The sequence below is a fragment of the Sebastes umbrosus genome, chromosome 23, assembly GCF_015220745.1.
Source record: "Sebastes umbrosus isolate fSebUmb1 chromosome 23, fSebUmb1.pri, whole genome shotgun sequence".
In the NCBI taxonomy this organism is placed as follows: Eukaryota; Metazoa; Chordata; class Actinopteri; order Perciformes; family Sebastidae; genus Sebastes; species Sebastes umbrosus.
This window is the reverse complement of record NC_051291.1, coordinates 3576635-3589876: the sequence shown is the minus strand read 5'-3', so window position 1 is coordinate 3589876 and position 13242 is coordinate 3576635. Positions and strand designations below refer to the sequence as shown.

Sequence of the window (13242 nt, the reverse complement as noted above, 5' to 3'; positions counted from 1 at the left end):
TAGTTTCATATGATATCTGTACCTTCACTCTAGCTTTAAAACTGAACCTTCTACAGCCTCTGAAAGACAGTAAAGTCGGTCTTACTTCTTGTCTTCTACAGTATCCCTATTAAAAGCATGTGCCAGTGATGCAGGTGTAAATCAAACCTTTAGAATTAAATCTCAGATGTTGGGAGTGATTTAAAAGGCATCTTTGTTTTTATCAAAGTAAAAAAAAAAAAGAAGTACAAACAACAGTGAAGCACTTCTCAGAAAGACTGATATGAACCCTGGGTGTGTCCTCTAACTGTCACTGCTATTTGCCAACGTTAGATTACAGTAAACACACTTATACCTGAAGTGTGTGGATGTATTGAACCGGCCTTTCCATTTAGATTGCATTTTAACACTGGAGAATTTCCCTCACAGAGTATATACACATTATAAGTGCTTTTTTTAAATGCACTTGTGTGATCACACCCACTTCTCGTGTGTTGATCACAGATCTCAGTGGTGTACCGTTACCATCCAACCAGCAGGTGGAGCCAAGGATGAATCAAGACCATCAATTTGACATCCTTTGAGTGTGAGTGAGTGTCATTTTCAATAATCATCAGCACAAATAATTGACATGAAAAGTGGGAGATTAATGAACTAGAAAAACACGACAAGGTGTCTTGAGTCTTGCGTTAAGTCATCAGTGCATTTTATTTATGTATAGACATCGACATTTCAAATGTATCAACGTGGAATAATCTTACAAATAGTCAACAAATTCTGACATTTACATGAGCACACTTTGACGTTGAAGTGCTTTTCCACACCTCTCACTAGAAAGTTCAAACAGGGTTCAGCCTACTGTCAACATACGACACTAATGGGGAAAGAATGCAGCGTGAGATTACCGGGACATGAGTCAGTAACTCTCCACAGTTCAACTACCCTTTTTTCAAAGTTATTCACAGAAAGAAAGATCAGACAGACGGAGACAAAGACAGAGAGAGAAATTATTTTTATGATGGTAAAAACAACAAGTCTGTACCTGATATTACATCTAAAATAAATGTACCAAATGATAAGAAATACAATAAAACAAACTACAATTAACAGTATTAATATTAATAATAGAAGTAATATGTTGAGATGCATAAAATTAAGAATATCATTTAAAAAGCAACTAAAACATGTTGCTGGATCATACACCGCTACAGTAGAGCAGAAAACATAAAGGCCAGCAGCAGCAGCACGGCTGAGGTCTCTTCAGGACGAGTGGATGGGTTGCGATCCGACCCTGAACACAAGAAAAAGAAACACAGGTCAAATAACAGTTAACAGTGTTAATATATATGATGTAAGATGACGTACATTAAATCAACCTGTTATTTGTACAGTCTTTACGGCTGTAGCTGTCCTCTTTGAAGCTGTGTTTTGGGCCTCACACTTGAGAGTGACAGATTTTAGAGGGTAATCCAAGGTCATCTCGATCACGTTGCCCCTCACGGTCTGACTGTCCACAGACGACACGTAGCGGCAAGAAGGCAGACAGTCAGCGGTGCACACAAACTTATACGTTTCTGCAATGTCTATTACGTCTGGGCCTTTGATCTGAACATTTGATGGACCAGCTGGAAGAAAGATAGTGAGGAGAGGTCGGAAAAAGCTTGATTAAAAAAATGCAAATGTAATAGACCTTTCAACCCGCTAGTGAAACTCTTAACTTACATGTCACCGCTATGTTTCGAGTCGCAGCGACAAACAGCCCAGACACACTGTTGATGGCTTTGCAGACGAGCATTTTGGAGCTGTCCGTCTCCTGAGGAGTGATAGAAATGACATTCCCTTGTCCGCTAATCCATGGGCCTTTACCCGTCCTCCAGGCGTAGCTACAAGATGGCCGGCAGTAGGCGTGGCAGCTGTAGGTGTGGCTCACTGATGGGTGCATCATATCGGGTCCTGTGATGGAAACGTTGGCGGGTCCAGCTAAAGTGAGAAACACAAATATATGTGAGTCATTAGAAGGGAAAGACTGTATTGAAAAACACTCCCAATCTTGCATTTAACACCTTTAAAAATACAGATCAGCTGTCACTTACCTAACACTCGAAGTTGCTTAGTCGTCGTGGCAGTCAGCCCTGTATGGTCACGTGTGGCTGTACACGTCACCGTTAAGGCCTCCGCCCAGCTGTTAACAGTGAAGGCGAGCTCGTTGCCCTGACCCTGGGCACTCTGTCCATCCAGAGACATGGAAAAGGTGCATGTAGGACAGTTGGAAACACACTCGACGCTGCTCGGCACACCCACAGTCACGTAGTCCGGACCGACAATCGTACAGTTGAGTTTCTCTCCGTCTGAAAATGTCACAATTACCACTGTGATTTAGAAACACTTTTCTTTACAGTGATTTCTTTCAGTATCTGGACTTTAAAATTGATACAGAAAGCATCTTCAATAGGTTTTATTGTTTATTTAAAAGTAAAGTCACTTACCCTTATCGTCGTCATCTAGTTCAGGTTTCTCTTCATCTGTAGACAGCGCTGGCTGAAGGCCTACACACCAAATGGAAACATGTTTCATTGTTATCCAGAACGTTAGTATTAAGCAAGCACAGTCCATTCTTGGCCTTGGAAATACTATTTAGACGAAACAATTCCAACTCAAGTCCACTTAACAGCTTTTATCCAATAATCCGATAAATAAATAAATATGTCATTAAATGTAGCAAAAATAATATAAAAAATAAATGTAGCCATTAATTAATTGATAAAATGTGATATAAATTGATATTTCTGTTTTAATTTGCTTCTTTATTTATTTATATTTGTGTTAATTCCCTTATTTATTTACTCTTCTGCTTAATTTTCCTTTTTATTTATTTATGTATTTACTTTAATACATTTTTACATGTATTTATTAATTTTTGCTAAATAAATATAAAATAAATAAAAAATAAATAAAAAAATTAAAAAATATATATATATAAAATAAATGCAAAAATGAATAAATAAATTAAAAAATTGCAAAAGTAAATAAAAAATAAATAAATGCATAAATAAATTAAAAATAAATAAAAATAAATAAATACATTTCATAGAAAAATACATAAATAAATAAAAGGGAAAATTAAAAAGAAGAGTAAATAAATAAGGAAATTAATACAAAGATAAATAACTAAGCAAATTAAAACAGAAATATAATCTTTTGAGACATTTTTATCAATTATCGATATGCTACATTTAATGAAATATCTATTTATCGAGTCATTTATTTATTTATTCATTTATTTTTCATTTTGGCAGGTTCCATCCTCCGTAGTAGAAGATGTACCACGTCTTTTACTTAAAGCTAGACTATGTAACTTTTCAAAGAAGAAATCATTTTGCTGCTACTTCCTTACTAGTTCTGGCATGACCAGTAGCTTATTTTGACTAATGTTAGCTAAGGCTGCTGCGTAATGAGTCAGTTTGTTAACTTTATTTGTGCTACCATTAAACAATGCTTTACCATTTACCATTAGCCCATAATTGCCACTTGTGGCTAAAGTAGCCACTGTTAAGCATATGTTAAAATTAATGGGCTCGCAATACAACAACGTAGCTTAAAAATACCACATTACATGTGAAATACAGCATTAAAAAAAGTGAAAGTACAGAAATATTATCAGCAAAATACACTTGAAGTATCAAAACGAATAGCACTCATTATACCGAAAAAAAAAGTGTATTATATTATTGGATTGGAGGTAGCATATTACTGTTGTAGCTGGTTTAAGTGGTGCTACTTGTAACTTCTTTATATGGTGTTGTGCAGTTTAATCTACAACAATGCTTCATATTTTTAAAGCATATATATTTTTTGTATCTAAAATCTTCATTTTAGCTTTCAAATGAATATTTTGGAGTAAAAAATACAATATTTCTTCTGAGATGTAGAGGACCAGAAGCATAAAGTAACTTGAAATGGAAAAGAAAACGCACAAAAGTTTACTGTAGTTCATGATCCATCACATTTATAACAGGTAATATACAAAAAGTAAAAAACATTTTCCCAACAGCCATTAAAATCAATACGGCAGCACTCACACACTGTTCCAAAGCACCATATTATCACAACTAAAAATCAACTTCTCTCAGAAAGAGTATCCTCGTATTACCTGCCAGAAACAGCAGCAACAAAAGTCTCCTGAGATTTGAGCGTCGTCCGTATTGTTTAGATATGTAGGTATTATCCATCGTCCCGTAAGAATCTGAAGTGCACAGCCACCAGGAACTAGTCAACTAGAATTACAACAGTCGGTCAACATCAGCAGGCAAACAGCTCTTATCAGAGAGAGCCGGGGAGAAACATATCTGCCTTCTTAGTCACTCTAATGAGAAGTCCATAGCTGTTAATTGATGGCAGATCAAAGTCCGTGGAAGGTGACCCACAGTCACCCTGTAACCACTTCAGATGTATTTACTGGTGAGTGTTGGGCCAGATGAGATGGGAGAGTTCATGGAAAAGGATTTCAGAGTAGCGCTGCGCCCGTCTTTGGGCTTGTGGCTCAGAGCCAGTTTATGGGAGTGTTGGATGGTTTAATGGTTTGGAGACTGGCCCAAATAGGGAAATGTCCATGCATAAAAGGGTACATGTCCCAAACAAATAGGGATTTTATATCGGAAAACACACATATACAACAAAATGTAACATTGCATCATCATGTCATTCACATTTAAAACATCCTTACATGAAGAGAAATTGTTTGTGGGACCTACAGTACTGTGCTTAATATGAGACCACATTATTCACTTCTGCATTCCCAGCATTCACCTTGGTACCGTACAATGGGTGACCTCGCCCTTAGTTCCAGAAAAGCGTCCATTATCAGAATAAATCAAAATGCAAACAGGCGACAGAATGGATGGACTGACTTTAAGGAAGCAGTGGCAGTTAGTATGAGTTTAAACACGTCGTCTATGGATGATGATGAATAATCCGGCACACAAACACTCAACTGAGCCTCTTAACAAATCACATTTATTGAAAACTTAAACTAATATTCTTTACTCCTACATAAACACAACAAAGTCAGTAAGAAAATATTATTTTTGGGTGCAGGTGTGTATGTGTGTGTGCTGTTAAAGTGACGTCTCTCTGGAGTCCCTGTTCGGCCTGAAGGTGAGAATCTCTGTGAAAGTGTGACCTGCACAAACACAAAAGACAGGATTATACATCATCAGACGTTCTAAATAACGTCTGTGTCCTATTTTTACATCCAAGTTCAACACCTGCACCTCTCCTCTTATAAAACTGTATTTTCTTTGTTACTTCTACTTAGTAAATGGCCCCTTCTGTGTATTATTACACGTTAAAAGAAGATCTTCAGTGACCTCCTCTGGCAAACATTAAGTACTGTAAGAACACTGTCAATTTGAATTGGACCTTAAAGGAGAATAAAGCCTTAAACCTGTGTGTTTTATGTGAACCGATAAATGCAATTCTAATATTCACTCTCATTTTAGCTCTGTTTTCATCTCCACCAAATCACGAAGGAAATATCTGGCTCTGTTATCGCACATATCTCAGCTATACTACCATGTATGCTGGTACTTTAACACAATTGCACTGGTCACTTTATCTTGTTTTTATCGCTTTTATCGCCTGTCCATATTCTGCTTCTATTGTTATTTGTTGTTTTTATTTATTTATGCATAATGACAATAAAGATCTATTCTATTCTTTAGCGGCTAAATGCTCCACTTTGTTTACCGGCTAGTCACTAACAGTTGTCGGTCTGCTGTTTGGTGGTGTTCAGGTAGTGTTCAGTGAGTTTAGCAGAACTTTTTCACAAAAATCAGCTGCTGGTTGATGAGAGCGGTGAGCGTGAACCAAAACATTAAAGTTGCGGGCCTTAAAATAAAAACAATAAGCTGAAAGAGGCTAAACGCGTCGTAAAGCTGAGGGGAAACTGCAGAATTTGGTGATACTTTTCTGCAGGTTTGTCACTATGAGCGACATCGTTCACGTTACACATTGTCTCTTGATCCATTGTTAAAGAGGACCTGTTATGCGTTTGTGCTTTTTCCCCTTTCCTTTAGTGTGTTATATAGTTTTTTGCGTATGTAAAAGGTCTGCAAAGTTACAAAATCCAGGCCAAAAGGAGTTACTCTCCCCTACAGAAACACTGCTCCCGAATTGCCTGAAACACCTTGCTTGCTTGTCCCTCCTTTTCTTCTGTAACATGGTGATGTCACAAAGTAACACCTTTGCGTAATTACCTGCCTAGCGGCTAGTTTAGTATGCCCTCAAACAAAGCTAGTTAAAGCGGAGCTGGAGCAGAGTCCGAAGAGTTTGGTTCAGTTGACCAATCACGACAGAGTGGGCCAGCTGACCAATCAGAGCAGACTGGGCTTTTTGGAGGGCGGGGCAGGAGCTCAAACACAGCGTTTCAGACAGAAAGTGAAAAGAGGTTCTATAAAGCGTCTTTTGAACATTAAAGCATGTAAACATGTTCTAGTAGAAACCCAAAATACAGGTATGCATCTGAAAATGAGCGTTAAGTCCTCTTTAATATAAAAAATGTTGATTATTGCAGCTTTAAATCTAACCCGGCCTCTCCCCTCTCTCTTACGTTTCCACTGGTCCAGCGGCAGGTCTGTGTTGTCCATGGTCTGATCGTAAGGCAGCGCCTCCGTCTCCTCCTCGGCGTCTCTGAACTCGCTGAAGAAAGGCAGGTCGAGGGCCTCCGAGGCGCTCACCCTGCACTCGGGGTCCAGGAGCAGCATCTTCTCCAAGACGCTCACGGCTGTGTTGCAGAAACACACAACAAGGTCAGCATTACAACAGAGTTCAGTGCACCGACACCTGGTTAAACTGGAGATCTGTACGTACCGTTTGAGCTAGCTTTGGAGAAAAGAGAGTGTAAGTCTTTTTTTGGCACTTTTGAGAGACTTCTGAGGTAGTTTTTGGCCTGTTGAGAGAGGAAGTGGAGAGAAGGATGACAGAGGTTGGTAAGCTAAGCGGTTTTCATAAGTCACAGTCACACATGCATGATGAAATTATTAAATGAAAGGGTTACTTCCTCATGCAATGTAACACACAACATAGGCTAGTGGTTCAGTGGTATTGAAACACTTGGAAACAACGCCCAAAATGCATTTAAATTAATTTACTATAAACGTAATTAAACAAAAAGAAATGCATATTTTGTATGACTGTTTTCAGGTTTTTCTGTGACTATAATGATTTGTCAGGAGTGGCAGCGTGAGTCACCTTAAGTGTTATTCCACCCAAAATATATCAACAATCAAACGCTTGTTGAATGCTTCAAACATACTGAGCAAACAGGGATGCAGGGTTATGAAGCAGGAGTGGTTTGAGAAGTTTCTGTGGACATTCTGATACTTATTTGTATGATTATAAACTATGAAAATGCTGTGAAACTCACTATTAAAAAGCATTGTAACAACCTCTCCGAGGTTTGAGGGAGAAAACTACAAAGTTTTAACAACAACTTTACAGCCAGTGAGTTGTTTCATACAGATTTTGCATTGAGTTTGTCATTAATATATCAGTCTAACTCCAGTACTTACATCTTGGCTCTGTAGCTTCACAACAAAGTCAGCAGCCGGCGTTCCTGTAATCTTCATGATTTCTCTGAGCTGGTCCAGATCTGGCAGTAGCTATGGTCAAGTATCATACGTTGCATGGATTTTACCTTCAAATATGAGCTTTCTATTCAGCTTGTAATGCTAGTATGATGATTAAACATATACATACAGTGACAATAGGCAGTTAAATGATGTAATGATGAGGTCAAATGAGGACAAAACCAGCCCGATGATAGTTAAGGATACGATCACTTCCTTTGAACAGCGGCTTTCCCAGCAGCATCTCCGCCATAATACAACCTGCCGACCAGATATCCACTGCAACACAGAGAGAGAAACAAACATCAGCTTTGGTCTCTTTGCCTTTTTTTTCTGCACACACAAAATGCAAAGAGAGTTTACCGGTTTGCGTGTAGTGCATCCAGTTGAGGATAACCTCGGGCGCCCGGTACCAGCGCGTCACGACGTAGCCGGTCATCTCCGCATCGGCCTGCCTCGCCAGGCCAAAATCAAGAATCTGACGTAGAAAAAAAGCAGAACTGTAACATTGAAGTGTGCAGGTGTATGGGATGTTCACATTACAACATAACTTTATGTACAGTTAGAGTACCTTTAGCTCACAGTCCGGGTTAATGGCTAGATTCCCAGGTTTAAGGTCCTGTTGAGAAACAGAAATGTGAGACAAAAGAGATCAAGAGAAGTCATCAGAAGACATTTGTTTGTCATTTTTTCATGCTTTGAGGAAAGAATCGGTTATATTTTAATGCCTAGAGAATATCAGGTAACAAAGTATGTAAGTAAGTGGATATATAAATCATTAAATAAGTCCATATTAATCAAAATGTTTATTTCCCGAGACACAATCAAGGGCCTTTTGGAAGGCTGCTGCCTCTTCCAGGGCTAAATCCACCCATTATTATTATAAATGTGAATGTGAAACATTTCAATATAAAATTAAATAGACAGCGTATCGTCCTGTTGAGTTTAGAAAGACATAAAAATACACACACACCCACGGAGCCCCCCTGTGTGGGAATCAGGATGAATGGGATCGAGTGTGAAAAAGAGCAAGAGCCCCCACCCCCAAAGCTCATAGTCTGAAAGGTCAAAGTTCACGCACCCTGTGGATGATCCCTGCAGAGTGGATATACTGAGGAGAGAGAGGAGACAGACAGCGTCAGCAACTTGAGCTCAACTCGTAGATACTGGATGATCATGAGTAACATGCATGTATCCGTGGCGTTCACCTTGAGTCCTTTCAGCATCTGATAGATGAGGAACTGCACCCTGTCCTCTGATAATCTCTCCAGCTTCATCAGCTTGCCGAGGTCGGTGCCCATGTACGGCATCACCAGGTAACTGTGGACAAGAGAGGAGGAGTCCAATCACTCCAGTGGAAGAAGAACCCATTTTAAAGTCGGCGACGGATCAGGAACGCGCGGGAACTTACAAGTCACGCAAGCGGTCCAACGCGATCTCCGCAGTGAAAACATCCAGCAGCCCTATTACCTGATCAGGAAGAATAAATAAAGCATAAATTAAAATTGGATTAAAATAACATTTACTCATGACTGTTTCCCTTAAACCTGTCTAATCTGCCAAAGAACGTACATTGCCGAGAAGTGAAAGTCAATTGTTGGTTCCATAGCTACGATTCCGCCATTTTGGACTGAAAGCGACTACCAGTAAAACGTCTAAAAGAGAGCTGTACAAAAGTATAACAAATTTATTTATATTCTATTGTCATATTCTACCGAAATGGCCTGTGTTGAACAATAAAATATTATAAATATATATAAGTGTCTTCAGTCCAAAATGGCTTTGATTTTGCTTTGCTTCTATACTCTTTGGTACAGCTTTAAAGGTCCCATATTGTAAAAAGTGAGATTGTCATGTCTGTTTTACTATAAAGCAGGTTTAAGTGCTTTATAAATACTGTTAAACTATCAAAACGTTCAATATACGGAGAAATACACACAGCTCGTATTCAGAAATTGTGCGTTTGAAACAAGCCGTTAAGATTTCTGTCCATTTGTGATGTCACAAATATACAATATTTAGACCATTTCACAGTTTTAAACGTAAACATTTTAAATGTGTCCCAGTTTATTTCTTGTTGCAGTGCATGTAAATAACATCAGCTGACAGGAAGTAAACATGGACCCAAGCTGTTGCTTAGCAACGCAATTCCGTTGAAATGCACTAAAACGGAGCGTTTCAAACAGAGGGTGAATACAGGTTTACTCAGGCAGACTGTACGAGGAAAATAAAGTTGTTTTTTTAACATTAAAGCATGTAAACATGTTCTAGTAGAAACACAAAATACAAGTATGAACCTGAAAATGAGCACGATATGGGACCTTTAAAATACTTCTTCTTACATTTTCATGCTTCATGTGTTTGAGGAGTCGCAACTCTCTGTACGCCCTTTTGGCAAAAAGTTTGGACGCGAAGGGCCGATGAAGCTTCTTGATGGCCACCTGCGTCCCCATCCGGCGGTCCCATGCCGAACTGGAAACAGACACATACATCATGGAATTCAAAATAAAGCTTGAACAGGTTAAAATTCACCTTCAAAACTCAAATGTTGCACCCAAATTCCACCACGGCCGACATTTGAACGTCTATAAGGAGATCTAAGTGTAATTAATAGCATCTAAATGGAACAGTGCCCAAGTCATGATATTAATTACACCTGCAACCTTTCTCCCTATAGGACAAGCCACTATAAAACTATCTGTTAGTGACTGAATCAATGCAGTGGTGCATTCCTCTATATGCATTTAACTGGTTCTTTGACTTCCTCCAACAATGAGCCTGGGGGGGTGTGGGTTTCTTTGTTGACCCTCATCCATACACAACAATGCAAAGGGAGGCCCTGCAGAGCCAGCTGTGGCGAGACTGCTGACCAAATATATCCCACACAAGCAGTACTGACTGATGCTGCAGGAATATTACACAAGTAGAAGTGAAAGTACTGAAAAGTACTCGAGTAAAAGAAGGTAAAAGTGGCCAATTAGGTACTTTTTACTTAAAGAGACTGTTTGTAACTTCTTACACGTATAAATCTACTGGGTCGGTTTCCCATGCGCGCTCGTGTGTGTCTACGCTGTTCAGACTCAGACTCCAACACAAACTACACGGAAGCACCAAAACCTCTTGGTTGTATCTAGTGAAGCCCGTCTGTTAAACAGTGTTGGCCGCGGTCGAAGTACGCGGGGGAGACCGTAGCTTTGGTCTCCAGGACCGGAGTCTCTGCTCCTCTGCTCCTCTGCCTGCCTTCACTCACACACCGCGCTCGTTCTCGCTCCACCTCACGTGCATGCACGCACACTCCACACTGCAATAGACTTCGTAGCTCTGAGAATATCTAGTGAATGTACAGTCGATGTTTGTGCAGAAATAACTGCTGCAGCTCCTCCAGACCAACAGAGGTTTCCCGTGTCTTGTGAAGTGACGGGGCTCCGCAGAGAGAAACGTTATCGTCTCCGACCAAAACTCCGGTGTCTCCCTTGTTCCCTCCGGCACCCGGTCAGAGACGATAACGTTTCTTTAGGAAAAGCCAACACTAGTATCAGCATTGATTCATGGAGAGACCTTCGTCTGGTCAGCTAACATTACTGCCAAGCAGCTGAAATATAGAGTGATATTGTGCTTTTAGCTGACGTGTGTCTCCTCACTGTTTTGACCGATGCTCGTTCATGTCTATTTAGAGCGAGCACAAGCGCGAGCAACAGTACGCTGACTTTCGTTGACTCAACGGCCACAGGTGTCGCTGTTAACAAGCATTTCTGATTATTACAAACAGTCCCTTTAAGTTTATTGTTTGTATCTCATGCATTGGGAAAAAGGGTCAAAGTTTCTTGTGTTGTTTTTACATATATATACTTAAAATACTACTAAATACTTAAACACACTTCTGTATTCCTCCTGTATATTATAATACTGCAAATATAAAAAGAAAAAGGTGATTTTGGATGTGCATTTTGGCACATTTGGTCAATCAGCTGACACCAACATTCAATCATCTCATGCATTAGGAAAAGGGTCAAAGTTCCTTGTGTTTTTTTTATACATATATATACTTAAAATACTAATAAATACTAAGATAAAGACACTTCTGTATATGTCTGTATATTAAAATACTGCAAATGCAAAAAGAAAAAGGTGGTTTTTGGATGCACATTTGGGTAATCAGCTGACACCATGATTCAATCAGTACTCCTCTGAGCTGTAAAGTTGCTGCAGAACTCACCACACAGTCCCGTAGGCTCCAGTTCCGACCTGCTTCAGGTCCCGGTACCTCTCCGGAACCTCCCATGCGGTTCTGTTCACCTCCTGCCGGTAGTATCCCGTCCTGGAGCGCACAGCCATGGACACAACCCAATACCTACCCAACTAGACTAGACCAGACCAGACTTGGCTGGAGGAGCAGGGATGTGGGTCTGGTCCTCTCCGTCCTCTCATGTGACCGAACGGAGTTGTTGTTGTTGTTTTCACTGATGTCTTCAGACGCGCAGAGGACACTTCTCTTCCGTGATGCGTAAATTCCTCCAGATGAAGCAGCAGCTCTTCGCTTTGAGGGGTCGCTTTAGTTAAACCCCCCAAAGACACACACACTCACACACACACACATTTTTAGTGGCTCCTGGTCGCCCCTGGCAGTCTGAGGGTGTGTCTACTATGTGGGGGAAAACCACAAAACATCTGCCCACCCTTAGGCTAGAATACCCCTAGAATACTCCCAAGAATACTCCTAGAATACTCCTAGAATACTCCTAGAATACTCCCTAGAATACTCCTAGAATACTCCTAGAATACCCCTAGAATACTCCCTAGAATACTCCTAGAATACTCCCTAGAATACTCCCTAGAATACTCCTAGAATACTCCCTAGAATACTCCTAGAATACTCCTAGAATACCCCTAGAATACTCCCTAGAATACTCCTAGAATACTCCCTAGAATACTCCCTAGAATACTCCTAGAATACCCCTAGAATACTCCCTAGAATACTCCTAGAATACCCCTAGAATACTCCCTAGAATACTCCCAAGAATACTCCTAGAATACTCCCTAGAATACTCCTAGAATACTCCCTAGAATACTCCCTAGAATACTCCTAGAATACTCCTAGAATACCCCTAGAATACCCCTAGAATACTCCTAGAATACTCCTTGAATACCCCTAGAATACTCCTATAATACTCCCTAGAATACTCCTAGAATACTCCCTAGAATACCCCTAGAATACCCCTAGAATACTCCTAGAATACTCCTAGAATACCCCTAGAATACTCCTAGAATACCCCTAGAATACTCCTAGAATACTCCTATAATAATAATAATACTAGTCCTGCAGAGTTGGCTCACTAGTCTGTAACTTTACATTAAGGATCATCATAGAAAATAACTTGTAGCCTACTTTTTCTACTTATAGGTCTTATGTAATGTGATTTAATTTTGATCAATTTGAGAATACTTCTGTGTTACAGTTACAGTGAGTAAATCAGAAAAATTGTTAGTTTGGTGTGCATGTTGCTTAATAATCTATATGCATATTGATCCTAATTATAATCATGTCATGTTGTTTTTACTGCCCTCTGGTGGCATCACAATGTTTCTAGGCTACTACACTATGCTATGCTATGCTATGCTATACTATAGTATACTATTC

At 39.7% G+C, this 13242-nt stretch overlaps 2 protein-coding genes across 4 annotated transcripts; both read right to left on the bottom strand.

Annotated features, from left to right (window-relative positions):
* Positions 1–668: 668 nt before the first annotated feature.
* Positions 669–4267, bottom strand: LOC119483142. Of its 2 annotated transcripts, XM_037761222.1 has the most exons (6): positions 4130–4267; positions 2466–2525; positions 2073–2327; positions 1702–1959; positions 1356–1604; positions 669–1270 (listed from the first exon to the last, which is right to left on the bottom strand). In XM_037761222.1, the coding sequence occupies exons 1-6, from the start codon at positions 4206–4208 to the stop codon at positions 1185–1187; spliced, it is 987 nt and encodes a 328-aa protein (XP_037617150.1). In that variant the 5' UTR covers positions 4209–4267; the 3' UTR covers positions 669–1184. The 2 variants fall into 2 exon arrangements, with proteins under 2 accessions (XP_037617150.1, XP_037617151.1); XM_037761223.1 differs by lacking the exon at positions 1356–1604.
* mapk12b (mitogen-activated protein kinase 12b) lies at positions 3964–12238 on the bottom strand. 2 transcript variants are annotated; one of them, XM_037761221.1, is made up of 12 exons: positions 11821–12236; positions 9947–10076; positions 9016–9074; positions 8813–8924; positions 8686–8715; positions 8176–8223; positions 7968–8082; positions 7812–7883; positions 7548–7627; positions 6847–6925; positions 6587–6760; positions 3964–5158 (listed from the first exon to the last, which is right to left on the bottom strand). In XM_037761221.1, exons 1-12 carry the CDS (start codon positions 11937–11939, stop codon positions 5094–5096), a joined length of 1083 nt encoding a protein of 360 aa, XP_037617149.1. In that variant the 5' UTR covers positions 11940–12236; the 3' UTR covers positions 3964–5093. The 2 variants fall into 2 exon arrangements, with proteins under 2 accessions (XP_037617149.1, XP_037617148.1); XM_037761220.1 differs by having other exon boundaries at positions 7812–8082; positions 11821–12238.
* Positions 12239–13242: the final 1004 nt, after the last annotated feature.

Excerpts from the sequence above, each read along its gene's own strand:
- LOC119483142 (XM_037761222.1), bottom strand. The coding sequence starts at position 4,208 with ATGGATAATACCTACATATCTAAACAATACGGACGACGCTCAAATCTC. Across the intron at positions 1,960-2,072 it reads TAAGCAACTTCGAGTGTTAG|CTGGACCCGCCAACGTTTCC; the intron begins GTAAGTGACAGC and ends TTCTCACTTTAG. Across the intron at positions 1,271-1,355 it reads AAAGACTGTACAAATAACAG|GGTCGGATCGCAACCCATCC; the intron begins GTTGATTTAATG and ends TCTTGTGTTCAG.
- mapk12b (XM_037761220.1), bottom strand. The coding sequence starts at position 11,939 with ATGGCTGTGCGCTCCAGGACGGGATACTACCGGCAGGAGGTGAACAGA. Across the intron at positions 8,925-9,015 it reads TTGGACCGCTTGCGTGACTT|TTACCTGGTGATGCCGTACA; the intron begins GTAAGTTCCCGC and ends TCTTGTCCACAG. Across the intron at positions 8,224-8,685 it reads CTGCAGGGATCATCCACAGG|GACCTTAAACCTGGGAATCT; the intron begins GTGCGTGAACTT and ends GTTTCTCAACAG.